Source organism: Theropithecus gelada, unplaced genomic scaffold, assembly GCF_003255815.1.
Source record: "Theropithecus gelada isolate Dixy unplaced genomic scaffold, Tgel_1.0 HiC_scaffold_15883, whole genome shotgun sequence".
In the NCBI taxonomy this organism is placed as follows: Eukaryota; Metazoa; Chordata; class Mammalia; order Primates; family Cercopithecidae; genus Theropithecus; species Theropithecus gelada.
The window spans coordinates 1,517,930-1,541,333 of NW_020257640.1; the positions used below are offsets into that span (position 1 = coordinate 1,517,930).

The 23,404-nt window shown below is 39.2% G+C and overlaps 1 protein-coding gene across 1 annotated transcript in view; it reads left to right on the forward strand.

The window, feature by feature from the left end:
* Positions 1–23,404, forward strand: part of LOC112617106 (CLIP-associating protein 1) — a 304,277-nt gene that overhangs the window by 141,294 nt on the left and 139,579 nt on the right. The window contains exon 8 of the mRNA XM_025373821.1: positions 4,955–5,022. Coding sequence (XP_025229606.1) covers positions 4,955–5,022 — 68 coding nt within the window. The remainder of the gene's footprint in view (positions 1–4,954; positions 5,023–23,404) is intronic.

A 23,404-nucleotide genomic window follows, 5' to 3' on the forward strand; every position in this document is an offset into this window, starting at 1 on the left:
CTTATTGCTTTATGCAGTTTCTTTTTAAGTTATGTAGAACAAGAAAAGAGTTAAGAACAAAAAGTACCTTTATACTATATTTCGTATTTACCTATGACTACATAGGTATAACTATATTTTTACTTATTTTCTTTATTTCTTCATGTGAATTTGAGCTGTTGTACAGTGTCCTTTCATTTCAACCCGAAGGACTGTTGCTTTTTGTTTATCTGGTAATATCTTAAGTTCTCCTTTGTTTTTGGTGGATAGTTTTGTTACATATAGAATTATTGGTTGATTGTCTTTTTAATTTCAGAACTTTGAATATATTATCTATTCTCACGCTGCTCCACTCTGGCTTTCATGGTTTCTGATGAGAAATCAGGTATTGACCTTTTTGAGGATCCCTTGTGCACAATGAGTGGGTTCTCCATTGTTGCTTTCAAGATTTTCTCTTTGTCTTCTCTTGTGACAGTTTGGTTATTGTGTCTAGATTTGAATCTCTTTAAGTTTATCCTGTTTGGAGTTGGTTGTTAAATATATAGATTGTTTTATATCAAATTTGTGAAGTTTTTAGCCATTATTCTTCATATCTTTTTTGATAATTTTTCAACGTGGTAGTTGCCTGAGGCAACAATAACAACTAGGGCAAAGAATTGGACCCAAAAAGTCTTTGAAAAGTACCATATGGCCTTGTCTTTTTTCTCTTTTCCTGGGACCTCTATTATGTGACTGTGTTGGTACATTGGTTTTGTAAGATGATCTCTTGGGCTCTGTTCATTTTGTTTGTTTGTTTCTGTTACTTAGATAGGATATAATAACAGTTGACTCATCTTCAAATTTGTTGATTACTTCTTGTCCCAGCTCAGATCTGTTGTTGAACTCCTCCTAGTGAATTTTTAATTTCAGTTATTGTACATTTCGTCTCCAGAATTTCTATATGGTTCTTTTAAATATGTTCTTTCTCTTTGTTATTATTCTCTATTTGGTGAGACATTGTTTTTGCACTTTAATTATTCAGAAATAGTTTTCTTTAGATCTTTCAACATATTTATATTAATTGACTTGAAGTCTTCATTGAGTTAAGCCAATGTATAGGTTTCCTTACAAATAGTTTTTGTTGACTGAATTTTATTTCCTTTATATGGGCCATATTTTCTTGTTTCTTTATCTCACAATTTCTTGTTGACTCTGGACACTTTAAATAATATATTGTGGCAACTCAGGAAATCATATTCTTTCCCCTCCCCAGAGTTTTTGTTGTTACTGTTTATTGTTTTTGTTGCTTATTTTGGTCTAGTGACTTTCCTAAATGAATTCCTTAAAGTCTTTGTTCTTTATTTTATGTGGCCACTGAATTCTCTGGTTGGTTAGCTTAGCGATTAGCTAATGATTGCACAGAGGTTTCCTTAAGTGTGTTGAACCAGTAAGTCTCCCAGACTCTAGTGACTGGCTCTGTGTTTTGGGGGCATGCTTTCAGTGCTGTGAGAGGTGTTTTACACCTCTGTCTTCCTTTTTACTTCCTGCTTGTTCAGAGTGTCAAAGTCAGCCAGTGGGGGACATTAGAGCCTTCAGGGGTCTTTCCTGGGCCTGTGCATTTGCATAGCCTTGCACATATACCTCCCAGATTCCCAGGAGTATGTCAGTATATTCAGAGTTTGCTGTGGACATCTCAATTTCTAGCCTCCGCCCTCTTTTCCCGCCCCCCCACCCCCCATTTTTGGTCAGTTTCTTTGCTCCAGTTGTTATTTCTGTCTCGGGTATCCACCATATTGAACAGTTGTCACTGGTTAGTTTTGATCATCGCCTCAGGGAAAAGGCCTCTAACATTGAACAAGCTCTAAGTCAGGTCAGATAAAGACAAGCCCTACAATTGGGCTTGCAGGGATGTGCCAGGTAGGTGGAATGATAGTTCTTTGGGAATGGGGACTTTTAGGGAGCTCCAGACTTGGGAGCTTCAGCTCTTTCTAGTGGCTGCCAGGCTGCTTGTTTTCACTCTTACCATGATGGTAAGTTGATTTGGACAGTTTTTGCCAATGTTTTCTTTGCTTCTTTGAAGCAGATTTTCGAGGGTCCATACTCTGCCATTTTAAAGGGCTCCTCTCCTGTTTTATGATCACAATATTTTCTCTTATCTCTTTGGAAGCACTAATGACATTTTTTTTTAAACTTTTTCTTTCTTTTCAAAATCTCGTCTGTCCTCCAAGTTTGGATTTCTAAGTATGTGTTTATGTCGATTTCTCTTTTTCATGCTAGAAGCTCAAGTATATGGATGCAGCTTATTGACTGAGATTGCTGTGTTTAAGTATTTGCTTCCAGGAAATTATTTAAAATGTATATATAAAATTTTCTAGGAAGGAACTAATTTGAACTAAATCTTATAGTAAAATAAATTCCAATTGGATTGAAGAGTTTAATATGGAAATTTAAATTCAGAAAAAGTAGGGGAAGATGGTAGTTATTTGTCAAACCAGTAAAGAAATTTATTTTAAATGGAAATCCAGAGATTTAAAATAAAACAATTTGGTGGCTTCAGAGGGTAATCATTAGTTATGTATTCAATGTCTTTGAATATATAAAACTCATCCTTTTAGATTTGTGTGAATCAGTAGTTCCCAAGAGAGACATTTTATATTTTTGTGCTCAGAGCTAGCAAACAAAACCAGTCCTTTCATTCCTAAGGAATACTTTGTTGGTGTTAGACTGTCTCTTTAGGTGGTAACCTTGATAGGAGCTGTTGTAGCAGCATTAATGAGCAGAGAATGAGGGAGCTAGTGAGACAGGATTGTGAAAGCAGAGGGAATTCTGAATTAAGGTGCACATACCAATAATAGTTATGTTTATAGTGTTCTCATACCTAGTTGTTCAGGCCTGCCAGGTCGTGGGTAATGTGACCGCAGTGAGCATGCCTTACCACTGAGAACGAATCCACAGACTCCGTACACAATTACCATTTAGAATGCTGAATACTCTCCCAGGAATGGGAGAAATACTTGCCCTCTTCCAGTAATTTCAGGAACAACCAGACTAGAGGTATACCTTGGCTCCAACTTACAAACTTGCAGGCATGCTCACATCAGAGGCTGTGGTTGTGACACAATCAAGTAGTGCCTTAGTGAGGGCATGCCCTGGCAACCTGTGTCATGATGTTATTTATGAGTTTGTCAAGCCGTTGAAGATCTTTGTTACTTTAAAAAAGGGAAGATAATGGAAACATCATAAGAAACACAATCATGTAAGGCATCTTTCCAGTTCTTTAGTAACTGCTGGAGTTGAAAGTGAGTTATAGTTTTACTCATTTCTGGTCCTGAGATGGCAGTTGGAGTTTTATTCAGTGCCAGTTTTAACTAATGGGTAGCGTCTGCCTGGAATAGTTTTGAGAAGGATTCTGAGGGAACATCTGGGCTTGGTGGAAAGATGGCTTGAAAAGATTGTTGGTGTCACCTATGGAATGGGGAGAGGCAGTGCATCAGGCTGGTTCATCCCCTTCATTTGCTGATGTGTAATTTTGGCCTCTCTGTTACTTAGAGCATGAGCTCCAGAGGGTAAGAACTCACTAGCTCGGTGTTGGGCTCATAGTGGCACTCTAGTTTTGAGTGAATGAACAAATGAATGAACAAACACCAGAGCTTGTGTGAATACCCACAGTTTTCCAGAGTGAGGAGTTAGGTTTCAGCTGTCTAACATAGAGATGTAACTCCTGAGCGAGCATCTGCATGGCATACGTAGTGCTTGATACAAATACCAAGAGAGCATAGCTCACATCTCTACCCCTGAGGAGCTTCCATTCGCTTGAGAAGAAAAGACAAACATGTTTGAAATGATGAGAGCTGGCAGGATAGGATGGTGTGCTAAAAAGCACTAAAATGTCCCTAAAATTGAAGGCATAGATACATTACTTTGGAATCTCAACACTTACTCCAATATACCTGTGCTGTGCTTGAGAAAACCTCTTTTTTCTTTTTCTTTCTTTTTTTTTTGAGACAGAGTTTTGCTCTTGTTGCCCAGGCTGGAGTGCAGTGGCGCAGTCTGGGCTCACTGCAAGCTCCACCTCCTGGGTTCAAGCGATTCTCCTGCCTAAGCCTCCCTAGTAGCTGTGATTACAGGCACCCACCACCACATGCAGCTGATTTTTTGTATTTTTAGTAGAGATGGGGTTTTACTATGTTGGCCAGGCTGGTCTCGAACTCCTGACCTCAGGCAATCCACCTGCTTCAACCTCCCAAAGTGCTGGGATTACAGGCGTGAGCCACCACGCTGGGCTCAAGAAAGCCTCTTTTTAAACTTTTTCTATTAAGTATGATTGCATTCTCCCACCTTTTTCTTTCATTTTTGGTGTCACTAGGATGGAGTATTTAGACTGGTTAAGGAATTTTGCTTTAATTTAAATGCCAAGGTGAAATGATCCATTAATAGAAAATAAATGTAATACAGATTTTTTTTAAGCTGAAGATTATCCAGTCACAGCATTTGTTTCTAGAGAAATTATTTCTAGCATTTTTGGATTGAGCATGAATCACAGCAGGAAGCACAAGCCTTTGTAATGTACTATTAGTGCATTTTGAAAAGCTCCATCCTAAGTAATTGATAGTTTGCACTAAGAGAGAAATAGGAGAAACACACACTTCTCATAATATATACATTTTGTGTAGAGTAGTCAGTAATGTCTGAGAGCAGGGGCTCTGGATTACTACTGTCAGGGCTAGAATCCCCACCCCACACGTATGTCACCTTAAGGAGATTAAATGAGCTCTTTCAGATAGACTTCTAGGCCCATTCTTTACCCATAGTAAGTGCTCAGTTATTGTTGGCTGTTGTTAATGTTATTGATTTAGTCACTGTGTTTCGTTCTTAGGTGGGTCTGTATCATTGATTTTTGGGGGGCGGTGGGGATCAACTTCACATTAGCATTTTAATGTAATTGGCTATGAGCAGTGATGGTTAATAGTTTGTTTACATTTTTGCTTTCATACAGATTGAATGTAATTTTTACAAAATTTGATGAAGTCCAGAAATCTGGAAACATGATACAATCTGCAAATGGTGAGTAGAAAAAGCATTCTCTGCTTTTGCTTTTTCAGTTTTACATTTGTATCATTTATGTTATATGTGAACAGCTGAATTAGGTAATTTAGTAAGAGTTTCTAACTCTTAAAACTTAACCTCCATTCACCCAGTTTTCCAGGCCAGAAACAGTGGAGTGAATCATCACTGACTTTCATAACCTGTACTGAATTTAACTAATCCTGTTGGCTTTACTTTTAAAATTGCATCCTGAATCCCAGGAACTCTCATCATCACTGCTACTGTCTTCCCAGCGCAAGCTGTCATGGTATTTTACCTGGGCTCTTGTGTTTCCCTCCTAAACAGTATCTTTTCTTCTACTGTTTCCCCATACCTAAAGCCTGTTTTTCATATAGCAACCAGAGTAATCCTTTCAGAATACAAGTCAGGTGATGTGAATCTTCTTCCTAAACCTCCAAAGGCTTCCCATCACTCCCAGGCTGCAATTCAACAACTCACCATGGCTCACTGGGCCTTGAGTGATCTGGCACCCATCACCATTCTGATGTCATTTGAATTGTTCTTTGTGAAAGTTCTCTTTGCTCTAGCCACGTTGACCTCCTTGCTAATTTTGAACATTTTGAGCATCTCCTGCTTCAGGACCTCTGTGCTTATAATTCTTTCTGCCTGAAGTGTTTGCCCTGTGGGTATCATTGTGGCCTCCTGCCTCCTCCCTCCTCCCTCCTCCCTCATGCCATGAAGATCTCACTTCATACAGTATCACTGCATTACTGAAGGCCACCGGAATAGCACGCTCTGTGCCCTCACCCTGTTGGAGTGTTCTTCTTAGCGTGTATCACTAGAAAAGTATGTGTTTACTCATGAGAGCAGGACCTTTACTTTATTCCCTTTATTGTTCTTTATTTGTTTCTCAATGAGCGTGAGTTCAATGCCTTGAAGAGTCCCTGGCTTGTGATAGGTGTGCAGTAAGTATTGTTGAATAAATAAAGTAATGATTTTGATGTGAATCGTAACCTGTTGTTTCCGGTTCCTATATTCCTTTCCCTATACTTTGTGATGATATTTGAGAACTAGTGGGTAATTCTTGTGAGTCCAGGAGAGGAAAAGACAGGAATGAATTACTCCTGTATGAAGGAAAGAATATCAAAAAGTTAATTGCTGAGAAAAACTTTTCTAACTCTGGATACCTCATTGTATCATAGCTAGGCTATTTTAGAATTTTTAGGTATATTAGATTACAACCAGTACCGAATTCATTAATCATGTTGGATTTACTTTTAAAACTGTACCCCGAATCCCAGTAATTCTCCTCATCACTACTCCTGTCTTCCTAGTACAAGCCTTCACATTTTGAATATCTTGAGATTGTAAAGAAAAGTCTGAGTGCTTTTCCTCAAAGTAAGTTGGTACATAGGGCAGAGCGGGTAACCGAATGCAAGGCTTTTGACTTGCGCTCTGCTGTGTACCTATTATTATTCCAGAGGAATTTTTCTTTGAACAGCATGTTTCCTATATAAAATGCTTAAAGTGATCTAAAAATGCTTCCGTTAATCCTCCTTATCTCTTTTTCGTAGATTGTAAAAAATAATAGAAAACAAATATCATAATTCAGCTATTACCATCAAAAATCATTTTTGCTATATTAGTTCATTTTCCTGTAACAGTATAATTTGTATATAACTATGGTGTGATTTTCTCTACTTTACCCTGTACTTTAGTGTACATACTTTGATATGTACTTTAAAAAACATATCATTGGTAGAGCCAATGGCATCTGAGTGGTGCACTCGTGATGAGTGGGGTTGCTTGGTGTCCACAGGCAGGTCTTCACAGGCAGTTAGTTGATGGACACATGCTTTTACTTTTGTGTGGGTGTATTTGTGTGGTTTCTCAGTTTAAAAATTGTTGGCACTGGGACAGAGCATGCTGGGCAAGTAAGTAAAAGCAGTGGCAGGAAAGTGAGTTTGTGCTTCATAAGCCAGTATAACGGCTGTGAAACAGAATCTCATTATAGTGCTGGCATTGGGGAGAAAGACTGCATCCACATTGGGGATCTTGCCTAAAAGAGTGTACGTACACTCCATGGGATCCAGTGATGTGACAAATATGATTTCACCCTCAGGAATGCCAAAACTGTGTGGCATTGGATGTATCACAAGCAGCATTTTCTATGTGGTTAGGTATAAATATTGCCCCCAAATTCCCTTTTGTGTGTGTGTGTGTGTGTGTGTGTGTACGCGCGCTCATGCACACACATAGGTGTAGGGTTGAGAATGGAAACAGTTCTTTTAAACATCTGTGTTAAAAATAGCAAATGGTAAGGAAGCCTTAACAAAATTTCTTGGAGGTCGATAATTTCAGCTTTTTGCTTTATATATATATAGTATTACTGTTTTAATTGTTAGAGCCAAAATGTTTAAGGAAACTAATATATAGCCATATGTGTAAAATTTTAGAATTTCTAACCTAAATGATTTTCATCTCTTTACAGTAACTTTGAGAGACCAATAAATTGTTCAGTTGCTGTCAAAAAACAAACCACCTGATATCCTTCATTGCACATTTAGATGGCGTAGAGAAACTGCAGTAGTGATGGAATAAAACCTGTCTCCCTCTTTTATCTAATTCTCTCTCTCTCTCTCCCTCCTTTTCTCCTCCTCCTTCTTTTTCTCTTTTCTTTTCCCTTCCTTCCCTCCCTCCTTTCCTTTTTCAACTCTTTTCTTCTCTTTTCTTTCTCTCTCTCTCTTTCTCTTTTTCTCTGTCTCCCTCTCCCTCTCTCTCTCTCTCTCTCCCCCCCACCCTCCTCTTCCTTCGTGTTTTTTTTTTTTTTTAACACAACTCCCGGTGTAATTCTTTGATCTCTTTTGAACTTCAAACCTTTGACTGTTCAGCTTTCTCTAGATCCATCCATCCTCTGCTTTCTCCATTTCTTACCTTATATGGCTTATATTACAACCTTTTTGAACTTATTAGTTGTAGGAGTTTTTGTAGCGTCTGTGGAGTTTCCTACATATACAGTCTTGTGATCTGCAAATAGCAACAGTTTTATCTCTTTCAGATACGTGTGCTTTTAATTTCTTTTTCTTGCCTTATTGCACTGGCTAGAACTTCCAGTACTATGTAAAATAAGAGTGGTGAGACGGGACATGCTTGTCTGGTTCCTATCTTAGGTGCTAAGTATGGTATTAGCTGTAGGATTTTTGTAGATGTTCTTTATCAAAATGAGGTAGTTTTCTATTTACTTCTGTTTATCTTATCTTTTTTTTTTTTTTTTTCCCAGAGCAGGAATAGAAGTTTATTTAAAAAGGCTCAGAACAGGAAAGAAAGGAAGGTGTGCTTGGGAGAGACCCAGGTGGGCACATGAAAGTTAAAGAAAGAAAGTTAAATGCCCTTATCTGAGTTTTTGTCAGAAATAGGTGTTAGGTTTTTTGTGAAGTTATCAGTATATTTTAAAAATTGAGATACTTTCTCCTAGTTGCCGTTCATTTAAAAATTAAAAATTGAGATTATATATAATTAACCTACTGGTGTTTCACTTTTTAAAGTGTGTGCTTTAGTGTTTTGTTTTGTTTTGTTTTTTTTTTTTGAATATTCACAAAGTGTGGAACTGTTACCACTATTTAAATCTAAAATACTTCACCCTCACATCCCATTCCCATTAGCACTTACTCCTTATTTCCCTCTCTCCCCAGTTTCTGGCATCCTATTTTCTGTCTTTATGTTGCCTATTCAGGACATTTTGTATAATTGGAATCATGTAATATTTGGCTTTTGTGTCTGGTATCTTTCACTTAGCATGGTGTTTTCAAGGTTCATCCATAATGTAGCATGTATCAGAAGTTCGTTCCTTTTTATGGCTGAGCAAGATTCCATTGTATGATTAGACTACATTTTCTTTATCCGTCTGTTGATGGACATTTGGGGTTGTTCAACTTTTTGGCTGTTGTGAAGAATGATTCTTTGAACATTGTTGTAAAAGATTTCATGTGGATATGTATTTTCATTTCTCTTGGCTGTATACTTTGCAGTAGAATGGCTGAGTTGTACATTTAACTTTTTGAGTAACTGCTCAAACACAGTAAACACACAGTTTTCCAGTTTTGCGGCACTATTTTATATTCTTACCAGCCACCTGTAAGAGTTTCCAGTTTCTCCACATCCTCGCCAATAGTTGTTATTGTCTGTCTTTTTCATTATTTTCACCATAGTGGGTGTAAAGTGGTATCTCATTGTGGTGTTGATTTGCTTTACCTTGACGAGTAATGGTACTGAACATCTTTTTCATGGGCTTGTTAACCCTTTATATACCTTGGTTGGAGAAATGTCTATTCAAATAAATCTTTTGCCCATTTTCTAAAGGGGTTAATTGCCTATTTATTGTTGAGTTATAAGAGGTCTTTAGATGTGCTACATACCAGACTCTTAACAGATGTGATTTATTTGCAAATATTTCTTCCCATTCTGTGGGTTTTCTTTTCACTTTCTTGATAGTGTCACATGAAATATGAAGTGTTAAATTTTGATGAAGTCCAATTTATCTGTTTCTTTTTTCTTTTGTTATACCTAAGAAACTATTGCCTATTTTTGGCCAGGTGTGGTGGCTCACACCTGTAATCTCAGCACTTTGTGAGGCCGAGACGGGCAGATTATCTGAGGTCAGGAGTTTGAGACCAGCCTGGCTAATATGGTGAAACTCCATCTCTACAAAAATACAAAAATTAGCCAAGTGTGGTGGTGCACCCCTGTAGTCCCAGCTATGGGGGTGGCAGGTGGGGCCCTGAGGTGGGAGGACTGCTTGAACTTGGGAGGCAGTGGTTTCAGTGAGCTGAGATCGTGCCACTGCACTCCAGCCTGGTCGCAAGACTCTGTCTCAGAAAAAAAAAAAAGAAGAAGAAGAAACTATTACCTATTTTTACCACAGAAAAGAGGCCAGGCATGGTGGTTCATGCCTGTAATCCTAGCACTTTGGGAGGCCAAGGCGGACAGATTGCCTGAGCTCAGGAGTTCCAGACCAGCCTGGGCAACATGGTAAAACCCCGTTTCTGCTAAAATACAAAAAATTAGCTGGGCGTGACAGTGTGCACCTGTAATCACAGCACTTTGGGAGGCCAAAGGCGGGGGATCATGAGGTCAGGAGATTGAGACCATCCTGGCTAACATGGTGAAACCCCGTCTCTACTAAAAATACAAAAAATTAGCCAGGCGTGGTGGTGAGCGCCTGTAGTCCCAGCTACTCGGGAGGCTGGGGCAGGAGAATCGCTTGAACCCGGGAGGTGGAGGTGGCAGTGAGCAGAGATTGTGCCACTGCACTCCAGCTTGGGCGACAGAGCCAGACTCCATCTAAAAAAAAAAAGAAGAAAGGAAAGCTGGGTCTGACCTCCTCCTGGTTTCTTCCTGCTTTTTGGGCTGCACCTTCTTAGCTTCCTTTATCTAATGTCTACTAATTAGTCATTATATTCCTAAAGCTTGATTCTAGGCCTTTTCCCTTCTCAGGCAGTGCTTTTTCCCTGGTTACAGATATCCATAGCTGTAATTTTATTTATTAGCTATATCACATTTTTTCATAAATGTTTGTCTCCTATACAGATCTTGGGACAGGATTGGAACTGTATGTGAAACAGCTGCCTGTCTGACATTTCCTCTTGTATTTGAAACATATATCTAAAACCAAATTTATATTCTACTTCTGGCTGAAAGACAAAACACAAAACAGTAAATATTGCTCCACCCTAAATGTTTTCTGTACTCCTTATAAGCGTGATTGCTCCATTATTCATCCTGGTATGTTAAAGGTTGGGTGTCATTTTTGATACCTCCCTCTCCCTCGCTTTTCATAAATATTACCACTGATTCGTATGGAGTTTAACTCAAATATTGCTTTTTTATTGAGGTAAAATCTACATATATAATTAACTATCTTTACCATTTTTAAGTGTACAGTTCAGTGGTAATAAATACATTTATATATATATTTTTTCTCTTCACTCTTCCCCCCCCCCTTCCTGGCCTTTGGTAACCACCAGTCTAATCTCTACCTTCGTGAGATATACCCTTTTAGCTCCCACATATGAGTGAGAACATGTGATATTTGTCTTTCTGTGCTTGGCTTATTTTATGTAATATAATGGCCTCTAGTTCCATCCGTGTTGCTACAAATAACAGGATTTCATTCTTTTTATGGCTGAATTATATACCATTGTGTATATATACACATTTTTCTTAATTCCATTCATCTGTTGTCCTCCCAAATGGTGTCAGATCCCTCTGTTAAATGTGGGCAGGCACCCCCTACCCCACTGCCTGGTAGGCATCATTTTTGCAGGTTTACATTTGGCGATTATTTGACTAATACCTATCTCGGCACTGGACTGTAACCCTTCTGCATACAGGGGACTGTGTGTCTGTTTTTGCTCATTCTGAGACTCGGATACCTTGCAGGCTGTCCTCTTAGTCCCAGTGTTCTCTGTGATTGGTTTGTTTCACAGGAACCAGCTTTTCTTCTTTGTCTCTTAGTAAATCTTGAGTGCGTGTACGAACATTTAGTATCTGAGATGACTAGATTCTTTTTCTCTCTGCTTTTTCCCATGGATTCTTATATACCCACTGGGTTCTGGAGTGTTGCATATGAGCTGGAGCTGAGAGAGAACTGAGCAAAACACAGGAGAGAATGAATGACAACGTGGGGCTCATTTCCAGGCTCCTAAACGACCTCTTGGGCAGAGGTTCTGATCACTCGATAGCTGCCTTGGTTGGTTAGCGCTGCATGTCCACAGAGGGGCTTCCTAGGCTGACTCAAAAGGGTGTCTATTAAATGATCTATGTCCTTCTAATGCCCATTTGTGAAAATTTAGCAGCCTGTACTCAGCATAAGGACTTGGCAACAAGTATCTGTTTAATAAATGGTGACAGTAGTTTTGGTTGTTAATTGTGGAGTGTGGGTGCCCCCATGCCTGCATGTGGAGAAGTGTAGGCAGTGTCAGGGAGCAAGCCTAAGGGGATTGCTTTGGAAATGTGTGACTGTCCTTCCTCCTTAGGAAAGGCATCTGTGCCCTGCTCTGCAACGCTTTAGCTGTGGGACTTTGGGCAAGTGACTTAACTCTTGTGAACCACATGTGCTCATCTGTAAAATGGAGTGAAGACCTTACAGAGATTTGGTGGAGAATAAATGAGATTGTGTGTAAAATTCTTAGCACAGTGCCTGGGACATGGTTGGTGCTCAGAATAATAGATTCTCCTCCAGTTGCTCGATTTTAGGGGTATATTCATTTTTTAAATAAAAATAATATTTGAGAATAACTGTCATGCTTGTAGACTTTCAGATTATTTTGGAGTACATGTTTAAAATTTAACATTTATTTACTTTTAAAATTGTTATTATTATTTTTTGAGATGGAGTTTTGCTCTTGTTGCCCAGGCTGGAGTGCAGTGGTGCGATCTTGGCTCACTGCAACCTCCGCCTCCCGGGTTCAGGCGTGTCTCCTGCCTTAGCCTCCCGAGTACCTGGGATTATAGGCGCTCACCACCATGTCCAGCAAATTTTTGTGTTTTTGTCTTTTTAGTAGAGACGCGGGGTTTCACCATGTTGGTCAGCTGATCTTGAAATCTTGACCTCAGGTGATCCACCCTCCTCGGCCTCCCAAAGTGCTGGTATTATAGGCGTGAGCCACTGCGCCCAGCCATTGTATTCTTTAAAGTGACAATACTCTTTAAAGATTTTTATATTTTATCTTATTTTGTTTTATTTTATTTTATTTTATTTTACTTTTTGAGATGGAGTCTTGCTCTGTTGCCCAGGCTGGAGTGCAGTGGTGCAGTCTCGGCTCACTGCTACCTCCGCCTCCCAGGTTCAAGGGATTCTTCTGCCTCAGCCTGCCGAGTAGCTGGGACTACAGGCACCCACCACCATGCCTGGCTAATTTTTTGTATTTTTAGTAGAGACGAGGTTTCACCGTGTTAGCCAGGATGGTCTCGATCTCCTGACCTCAGGTGATCCGCCCGCCTCGGCCTCCCAAAGTGCTGGGATTACAGGCGTGAGCCAATGTGCCTGGCTCAAGATTTTAAATTTTTATGGGCATATAGCAGGTGTATGTATTTATGGGTTACATGAGGTATTTTGTATAACAGTCACATCAAGGTAAGTAGGGTATCCATCAACCCAAGCAATTGTCATTTCTTGTGTTACACTCTTTTAGTTATTTTAAAATGTACAATAAATGTTGACTGTAGTCACCCTGTTGTGCTATCAAATACTAGATCTTATTCTAACTATGGTTTTGTACCCTTTAACCATCCCCACTCCCTTCCCCACCACCACTATTCTTCCCAGCCTCTGCTGGTAACCGTTATTCTTCTCCCTATCTCTATGAGTTCAGTTGGTTTAATGTTTAGCTCCCACAAATGAGTGAGAACATGTGAAATTTGTCTTTCTATGCCTAGCTTCTCTTAACATAATTTCCTCCAGTTCCATCCATGTTGTTGCAAATGACAGGATCTCGTTCTTTTTATGGCTGAATAGTGCTGCGTTGTGTGTAGGCATCGCATTTTCTTTATTCTTTCTCCTGTTGATGGACACTTAGGTTGCTTTAAAATCTTAGCTATTGTGAACAGTGCTGCAGTAAACATGGGAGTGCAGATATCTCATCAATATACTGATTCCTTTCTTTTGGGTATATACCTAGCGGTGGGATTGCTGGATCATATTGTAGTTTCAGTTTTAGTTTTTTGAGGAACCTCTATACTGTTTTCTGTAGTGGCTGTACTAATTTAACATTTCTGCCAACAGTGTACAAGAGTTCCCTTTTCTCCACATCCTTGCCAAAATTTGTTATTGCCTGTCTTTGGATTAAAGCCATTTTAACTGGGGTGAGATGATACCTCATTGTAGTTTTGATTTGCATTTCTCTGATGATCAGTGATGTTGAGCACTTTTTTAATATGCCTGTTTGCCATTTGTGTGTCTCCTTTCGAAAAATGTCTATTCAGATCTTTTGCTTATTTTTAAATTGGATTATTTGGTTTTCTTTCTATTGAGTTGTTGGAGCTCCTCATATATTCTGGTTGTTAATCCCTTGTCAGGTGGGTAGTTTGCGAATATTTTCTTGCATTCTGTGGGTTGTCTTACACTTTGTTGATTGTTTGCTTTGGTTGCCCATACTTGTGGGGTGTTACTGACAAAATCTTTGTCCAGACCAATGTCCTAGAGAGTTTCCCCCATGTTTTCTTTTAGTAGTTTTATAGTTTGAGGTCTTAGGTTTAAGTCTTTAATTCATTTCTATTTGATTTTTGTGGTGAGAAATGGGGGTCTAGTTTTATTCTTCTGCATATGGATATTCAGTTTTTCCAGCACCATTTATTGAAGAGACTGTCCTTTCCCCAGTGTGTGTTCTTGGCACTGTTGCAAAAATGAGTTCACTGTAGATGTGTGGATTTTATTTCTGGGATCTCTATTTTGTTCCATTGGGGTCTGTGTGTCTGTTTTTATTCCAGTACCATGCTGCCACAAAAACAGCAATGGTAATAGTATAATTTGAAGTCAGATAATGTGATTCTTCCAGTTTTGTTCTTTTTGCTTAGGAAGGATGGCCTTGGCTATTCTGAGTCCTTTGTGGTTCCATGTAAATTTTGGGATTACTTTTTTTATTTCTGTAAAGAATGTCATTGGCATTTGATAGGGATTATGTTGGATCTATAGATTGCTTTGAGTAGTATGGATAGTAATGCTCTTTTAAAATTGCTTTATTGAAATATAATTTACATACCATGACAGCATTCATTTCAAGTGTATAATTCAGTAATTTTTAGTATATTCACAGATAGCTGTAACTGTGCATCTATTGATGGACATTTGGATTGTTTCTACCTTTGTCTATTGTGAATAGTGCTGCTTTGAACATTTGTTTACAAGCTTTTAAACACCTGTTTTCAGTTCTTTTGAGTGTATATCCAGGAGTCGAATTGCTGTATTATATGGTCATTCTATGTTTAACTTACTGAGGAACCACTAAACTGTTTTCCACAGTGGCTGCACCGTTTTATATTCTCTCTAGCCATTGCCCAATTCTCCACTTTCTGGCAATGCTTGTTGTTTTTTGTTGTTGATGTTGTTTTAATTTTTTTTTTATTATAGTCACCCTAGTAAATACGAAGTGGTATCTCATTGTGGTTTTGATTTGCATTTCCCTAATGACTAATATATTTGAACGTATTTCCCGTGCTTCCTGGCCATTTGTAGATCTTCCTTGGAAAAACATCTATTCAAGTCCTTTGCCCACTTAAAAATCGAATTGTTTGTCTTTTTGTTGTTGAACTATATATGATTTGCAGATACGATTTGTAAAATTTTTTTTTTTTCTTTCTGTGGCTCATCTTTTCACTTTTTTTATTTTTTTGGAAAGGGAGTCTCGCTCTGTCGCCCAGGCTGGAATGCGCTGGTGCGATCTCGGCTCACTGCAAGCTCCGCCTCCCGGGTTCTCACCATTCTCCTGCCTCAGCCTCCCAAGTAGCTGGGACTACAGGTGCCCGCCACCATGCCCGGCTAATTTTTTTGTATTTTTAGTAGAGACGGGGTTTCACCGTATTATCCAGGATCGTGTCGATCTCCTGACCTCGTGATCTGCCCGCCTCGGCCTCCCAAAGTGCTGGGATTACAGGTGTGAGCCAATCTTTTCAGAATTTTTTTTTGGGATGGAGTCTTGCTCTGTTGCCCAGGCTGGAGTGCAGTGGCGCATCTCAGCTCACTGCAAGCTCCGCCTCCCGGGTTCCTGCCATTCTCCTGCCTCAGCCTCCCGAGTATCTGGGACTACAGGCGCCTGCCACCACGCCTGGCTAATTTTTTTTTTTTTTTGTATTTTTGTAGAGACGGGGTTTCACCATGTTAGCCAGGGTGGTCTCGATCTCCTGACCTTGTGATCCTCCTGCCTCAGCCTTCCAAAGTGCTGGGATCACAGGCGTGAGCCACCACGCCCGGCCTCTTTTCACTTTTAAGTATCTTTTGGTGTATGAAAGTTTTAAATTTTGATGAAGTCCAATTTGCTTTTTTTCTTTTGTTGCTTGTGAACAACAGTGTCCTTTTGAGTAAGAAATAACCGTTCTGGATTTTAGCTAAGTTGGAAGAACCATATTTAATGGTGATACTCCTAAGAAATAATAGGGTTTTATCCAGGGTTTGTATATCTTGACATGTTCAAAATTATGTTGTTCTCTGATGCTTAATATTTATATGAAACCCATGGACTTAATTTTTAAAAGCGTAATCAAATTGTGACTAAAACAGCAATGAAAAAGCAGCCGAGTGGCAATTTGAAATGGGCTTCCTGTCTGTAATAGAATACTTCATCTTTGTGTGATTCCTTCTTGTTGCTAGGTTACCCGAAGGCCTTTCGGCTTTGAATGGTGAGAATATGAGAGTTAAAAATATGTTGCTATATAGATGTTTCTTCTTTTTTTCATCTCTGTGTAATTAGCAAGCCCCTTGAAGCAAAAATTACAGTTTTTCTTTCCATGAGTTTCAAAAGGCAAATTATTTGTAAGTTTTTAAATCATGCAGATGTGCTTATGCTCATGGGAGAATTGGATTTTCAGAATGAAAGAGCCAGTAATTATGGACTACTCAGTGTCCTTTATCTGCAACCACTTAATGATCTTTAATTGGATTTGATTGAAGCGAGGCCCATGAACATTAATTTGGTTAAAAAATACACAAGCTTTTGAGTTTCTTGAGCAAAACTAACATGTTTATGAGGAAAGATACAAACTATCATTTTGGTTAAATCCATGATAATTCTATAATAAATTTGTAGCTAAAGTAAAAGACCCAATATTTATTTGCTAATAAAACTATAAAGTAGGTAACAAGTAATCATAACATTATTGACTTTTATACGTGAATGTACCGAGTATCATTTTGTTACCAAATGCATTCTGCCTTATGGTTTTACACTTAAAAAACTGTAACTTGAAAAATATTACAGGTATCAGTTCTACTTTGTTGGAAATGAGAAATACCTGTTCAAGTCTGAAAACAGACCATTGACAGATTGTGTTAGATAAGATCGGAATTATTGCCTGGTGTAGCTAGGACAAAGCATTCATTTAAAGGCAAATCAGTTGTCTTTTCTTTATTAAGAAGCCAAGCCATTATTATCCATGCTTATCCTTTAAAAGCAATGATTGTGAATAAGTGGATCAGGTGCCAATACTAGGTTCACACTCTCTCCCTGTGCTTGTTTATTAGACTATGCATATTACAAGGTTTGGGATAGTGGTTCAGTATCTTAGGAAAGTGTTTCCATAGTCACGAATACAAGGATAATGTGTTTGTTACAAGGCTGGCATATGTGTTGAGCTGTGCTAAGAAGCCCACCTAAAATAGCCTGGAAGAGACTGCTTCTGATGGCAGCATAAGTCACGTAAGCTGCAGCGGACAGCTTATTTTATTTTCTATGTGGAAATAAGATTGCTTTTTGATACTTTTCTATTTAAGATTTGTGTTAGGAATATTCTTCTGTTTCTTGAGGGGGAAGAACTGATTAAAAATTTTTTAATAGCACTTTTAAAGAAGACTCTCTTACATGAGTAGAGTTGGATGGAGAAGGCTCACACCTCCCCCCAGCCCCCACCCCCCAACCCTTTTTAAAAAATCAGTGTTAGTCTAGGCTTTTATTTTGGAATAGGGTGGCAGTTGTCATTGGTGCCGCCGGATCACACTGAACAAGTGTGGGTGGAGGGTTTGCTGATGCTTAAGTTGCTGTGAGTAGGTATAGCTTTCAGAGCAGTGTTTTTATTTGGTACCAGGACTACTGACAATCATGACTACTGGTAAAGGTAGGCTGTTCTAATATATTCTGAAAAGTGTTTATAATTATTGCTGCTTGGCTAGGAAATGCTTGAATATTTTTATAATTCCTTTGATAACTAAAAATCCTGGGTGAAATATGGGAAAGATTGTTATGAATTTTGTTGGTATTTAAGCAGGGAAAAATTGTGAAGCCTACAGGGAAATAAACATCAATGTTAACCTTCTAAGACTAGGACCGAGGAAGTAGGCACAGTAGGCTGAGGCTAGCTGTGTTTTTATCTTCTGTTTATTTCATGGGCTTTTAATTTTTCTCTGCTTTCCTATGTTCACAGTATGAGGGTTATGAACATAAATCTATTTGCAATTGCAGGGTATTTGTTAATAAAGCTAAGCGGTCTGGAAAGGAATCTACTGGCTAGAAATTTCTAAGTTTTCCCAGTAGCATATAGAGGAAAAGCATAAATGATAGCAGTGCAAGGATACTGCTTCTGTCTTAAGTCATTATTTATTTTTTTCCCCTTTAAAAGATTTGCATTTTTAAAATGCAGAAATGTACAGGAAAACTACAAAAGAAGTGTTGTTCACAAAAAATCTTATTGATTAGCTGTCAGTCTTTCCACATAGCTTTTTCCCAGGTTTGGCCAGTATCGAAGTGATTTTAAAAGAGTCTGTGTAAACAGGGTTTGCATTCAAAGGTGTAGGGTGCAGTTGATGTGATGGGAACAACCTGTATCGCTGTCTTGCTTTCCTAGGGGATGGTTTTGCTGGCAGGCTCTTAATTTGTTGTCTCCAAAGGGTATTTCCAGACTCTTCTACTGAAACAGGTATTGCACAGAGGAAAATTGCATACAGTAACAAGTGTTTATTTGTCTCCTGCTGTGGGGAATTGGGCCCACATCCAGGACTTTTGCTCAGTGTTTATTTTGTAGTAGATTATTAAAGGTTTCTACAGCTATTTTCTTAAATTTGGTTAAGTTGGGCTGAAAGTACTGGAAGATGCTACATTTCTGCTCATATTTTTAAATCGAGAATTTAAAGTATATTTGTATTTTTTAATTGAGGATTTAAGGTATACAGTGATAATATTTTTATTTCATACCTAAGTAGCGTATGCTATTTTCAGGTTAAACTGCTGCAGGAAATCAATACCTGGGCAGGAGAGTTAAATAATTCATGTTCTGAAGTAACCTCTCCCAGAGCCTTTCCTTTGAGGATTTGAAAGTGTGTCACTTATAAGTGGCATTTGTCTTAAGTTGTGATATTTTCATTTGTATTTAACAACAGGTCAACATAATATGGGAGCCAACTTTTTCATGTTAAAAGCCATGGAGATAGCCTCCTGAATCTGAGTTTAAAATAAAGACTGTTCTTTCACTTAATATATTTTTTCAAATTGCCTGCCTCCTTAGTCACTGTCACCTGGAATTCAGGCTTAGATGCTTTGGTAACTTTTACCCTCAGTAACTGTAATCGTGATAGGAAACAAGGATTAAAATACTGTTTCTTATGGAAGTGGCATATTTGAATCATATATTAATTCATGACCATTAAAAATCTGCAAAATGTAACAGCATGGGTCTTCCAAGGTGTGTAGGGTACTTTAGTGTTTTCAGAACTCTTTCCTGCATTTTGTGTTTTATGAATGTCACAGCAGCCCCATGAGGAGTAGGAAGGGCGGCTTTTCAACACAGATACCAAAGGGTTTGGGTTTTCTAGAATTGGGTTAGTTGCAGGATAGGGGAGAGCCCTAGTTTTTGCCATCTTAGACCTAAGTCTTTCTTCCAGAAAGCCATCTTGTCAGGCCAAGTGCTCTGGAATCCTTCAGACAGGGTATGAGTGCCACCACTGCACGGGCAGTATGTGATCTGGGACTGGCAGCATGGCTGTCCACCTTCATTTTCTCATGTGCAAATTGGGGATGATAGTCCCTATGCTAAGGAGCCAGTGGGGGCCTTGGGCCTGGCACATCAGTCTTACCCTATTGATATAGGAACACATCCACTGTGGCAGCTCCAGATGATCTCCTAACAGGAGGTGTGAAGGTTGAACTGAGGTTTAAAATAATACAATTGATCTTTTTGTGTAGATAGGGAAAACTAAGAAAACAAGATGCGGAATCAAATGTATCCTAAGATCTTATAAAAAGAAACCGCCATTCAGTACGCAGATCTTGGTCACTAATACCACCAGGGCTCCTTGGGGAAATGGCTGAGTTTAGGCCTGGAGCAAGGTGAGCCAGTGTATCTCGCAGGGCTAGAAAGTAGGGAAGTGGTTGAAAAAAATCAAGGAAAAAGCAAAACAAAACAATAGTATGGGTATCTCTGAGAGACACAGGAGTCAACTGAAAGTGCTTCCAATAGCCAAAGCTAGAACACTTGAAGCAACATAGTAAAGTAGTGTTGGGTTTTAACCCAAAGTATAAAATAAATGTTAATGATCCATACTGATGTAAATAAAATGACTGAAAAGTGTGTAAATGGAGATGAAGAGATGAACCTCTTGTGCAGAATTATTCCAAATCATTTATGCAAATATCCCACTCTAAAGGAGGGGAGCATAACTTGCTAGTCTGTCAGTGTGGTGGGTGTTCTTGATAGGATGTGATGAGAATGGCATTTTACGTCTGTGGTCTTCCTCCCAAAGCCCCATAAGCTCTGTGGAAACATGGCAGAAGCCTCAGACCAACCCAAAATGAAGGATATTCTATAAACTCCCTAACCATGTCAAGGTCATTGAAAACAAAGTCTGAGAAACTGTCACAACCTAGAGGAGCCTAGCAAGGCAGGATGACTAAATGGTGTCCTGAATGGGATCCTGGAGCAGATAAAGGACCTAAGTTAGGGAAAAACTAAGGAATGCTGAATACACTAGGGACAGTAGTTAAAGGTAACAGTTGGTCTGCATGTTGGGTTATGTGCTTTAAGAAAATCTTTTTCACTGTTTCGTGTCTTTAAAACATGTCATTAAAAAAACAAAACACACAAAGATTAAAGACATGGACACCAGTAAGGATACTATTTGGTAATACAGATTACCTGAGGGATGAGGAAGACCCAAATTAGGTCGGCCTCAGTAGGACTGGAGAGGAACTGGAAGTGAGAGGTGGTGGTTCGAAGCAGCACTGACCACACCCAGTGCTTATTTAGGGCAGTGGGTGGAGAAAGACCTGATAGGAGATAGGAGGGGAAGAGTTAAGAACAATTCCATATTTTGGCCTGGACAAATGGTGGTAGGACCAACTGAAGTGGGGAGCCTGGAGGGAGAGCAGGTTTTAAGGGTAAGATGATTATAGGTGATTATAGTTCTGGATACTTGGACATAGAATTTTGTTTGTACGTGAGTTTGATTCAAATGGGTTTGTATCTTGGAGTAGAGTTGAGATTGCTATTAGAGGAGTAAGTATTATTGGAACATGGATATTTATGTTAAATTGTCATCTTATTTATCTTTATCTTCGTATGTAGCAGTATGGTATTTGCCTCTCTAGCTAAACAGGGTTCTGGAGAATGAGATCGTTAAAGCAGAGATGGATGATTCGAAGAATTATTATTATTTGCACAAATGGCAAGTAGCTCTTAGTGTAATTACTTTAAAGTATGAGAGAACATTCTGGTAGGAAACCTTTTCCAAATTTGGCTCTAAGTTTTCCCACCTGATTTACTTTTGTGCCTATGTAGTGATTGTCAAAAAGAATTGGGTCAAGATTGGTACAGTGTTAATTAAAATGACATTTCCAAAAGAGCGCAGGGTGTAGATCTGATATCTGTGGGATTTGGGTTCTGACATTTATAACTTTCAGGGCAAGTTGGAAGGTAAAATAAGTACTGTGATCAAAAGGAGAAATGAACATTTAATCAATGAAAGGATATATGGTGACTCTTACGTAATATGACACTCAGATTAAGGTGTTGAAATTGTAGTTGTTGACTTCTGGAAGTCTCAGTTTTCAGTCATCAGTATGCCAACTTTATTCACATCCCTTCGTGTTGCTTAAAACTTTCCCCTTTTCCATGAAATAGTAAAAATATAAGTTAGAATATGTCCACTTAAGGCCTGCGTGGTACCTTTTCCGTTCCTTTTTAAGGGATAAATGATGATTTCACTGTCCTACTATCCTCTAACCTATTACAAGGAAGAAGTTTGTGGTTGTCATTATTATTGTAATTATAGTCACCCATTCTCGTTCATTAATGCCTTTGTGCCTTTGCCATTCCTGCCTTGTCCCTTTCTTGCCCCAGGAAGCTTGCACACATTATTTTCACCTAGAATGCACTTCACTTTCCTCATGCCTGCCTAGTTTTCAGGTCTTGGTGCAGAGGCTTCCTCAGAAATGCCTTGCCTGGACTTCTGTGGCTTCTAGGAATTCGCTTTCCTAAGGCTCCTTATGCTGGCTTATGATCGGCTTTGTGGAATAAAGATGGGAACTGCTGTGTTCACCTCTGAATTACCAGCAGCCAACCGAGTGCCAGGCACAGGGTGGGCATTTACAAATATCCTGGGCATACACAAAGGGTATGTGAGCTGGGTGTGGTGGCCCATGCCTGTAATAGCTGGGATTACAGGTGCCCGCCACCGTGCCCTAATTTTTGTATTTTTTTTTAAGCAGGGATGGGGTTTTACCATGTTGGCCAGGCAGGTCTCAAACTCCTGACCTCAAGTGATCCACCTGCCTTGACCTCCCAGAGTGCTGAGATTACAGATGTGAGCCACCATACCCAGCTCATGGGTCTTTAAAATACAAAATTTGAAGGAAAAAAACACACACACAATTGGAAGGCCCTCTTTTCTTTGTAAAAACAATTTTTGGAGTCTTTAGTGTACTTGGATTTCTTTGTACAGAAATGAAAATGGTGTTTGAGCTTGGCTTACTGTATTCAGTTATCTGCAGTTAGGCCAGGCTCTGATAACCTTTGTGCATGTGCTGCTGGCTGTGAGGCTAGACCCACAGGGTAAGTAAACCCATTCCAAAGAGAAAGAGTACATACACTTTTTGTAGGACCTCTCTCCCTGTCAAAACAATGAGCCTTGCCCTGCTGCTTAGTCAAAGGCATTCTTTTGCTTCATTGTTCAAGGCAAATTGGAACCTTCCTTCTACCTTTCTCTGCCTCCTACTCTTAAATTCCGTGTCCATGACAGAGATGCCTGAGTAATCCTGTCCCACGTAGATGAGGTTATGCCTTTGGTAAAAGGCCTGCAGCATAGTGTGATTTGGCCTTCTCTGAGCCACCATGTCCAAAATGCCTCTCACCACCCTCTGCCTTTCCCCTCACTTTGTTACAGAACACTGTTCTTTTCCTTCTTCGCCTTTATCACAGATTTGTCTTTACAAATGTTGTTCCCCTTTATAGTGGAAAGTCCCTTTGGGCAGTTAGCATGAATGTTTTGTTCACACCGTATTCCCAGGAACTAGTGAAGTGCCTGAAATGTAGTAGATCCTCATCCTCAGTGAATAAGCAAAAGAGGGAGACAGTTATCCAAGTCAGGTGGCAACAAGCCATCTCCTCCTCCTGTAAATTATCTTGGCTGTTATTTCTTGAAGTAAATTAATGCTTTACTCATGAACTCAGAGCTTAAGAAAGAGAATCTGTTCTCCTCTTCCATTCT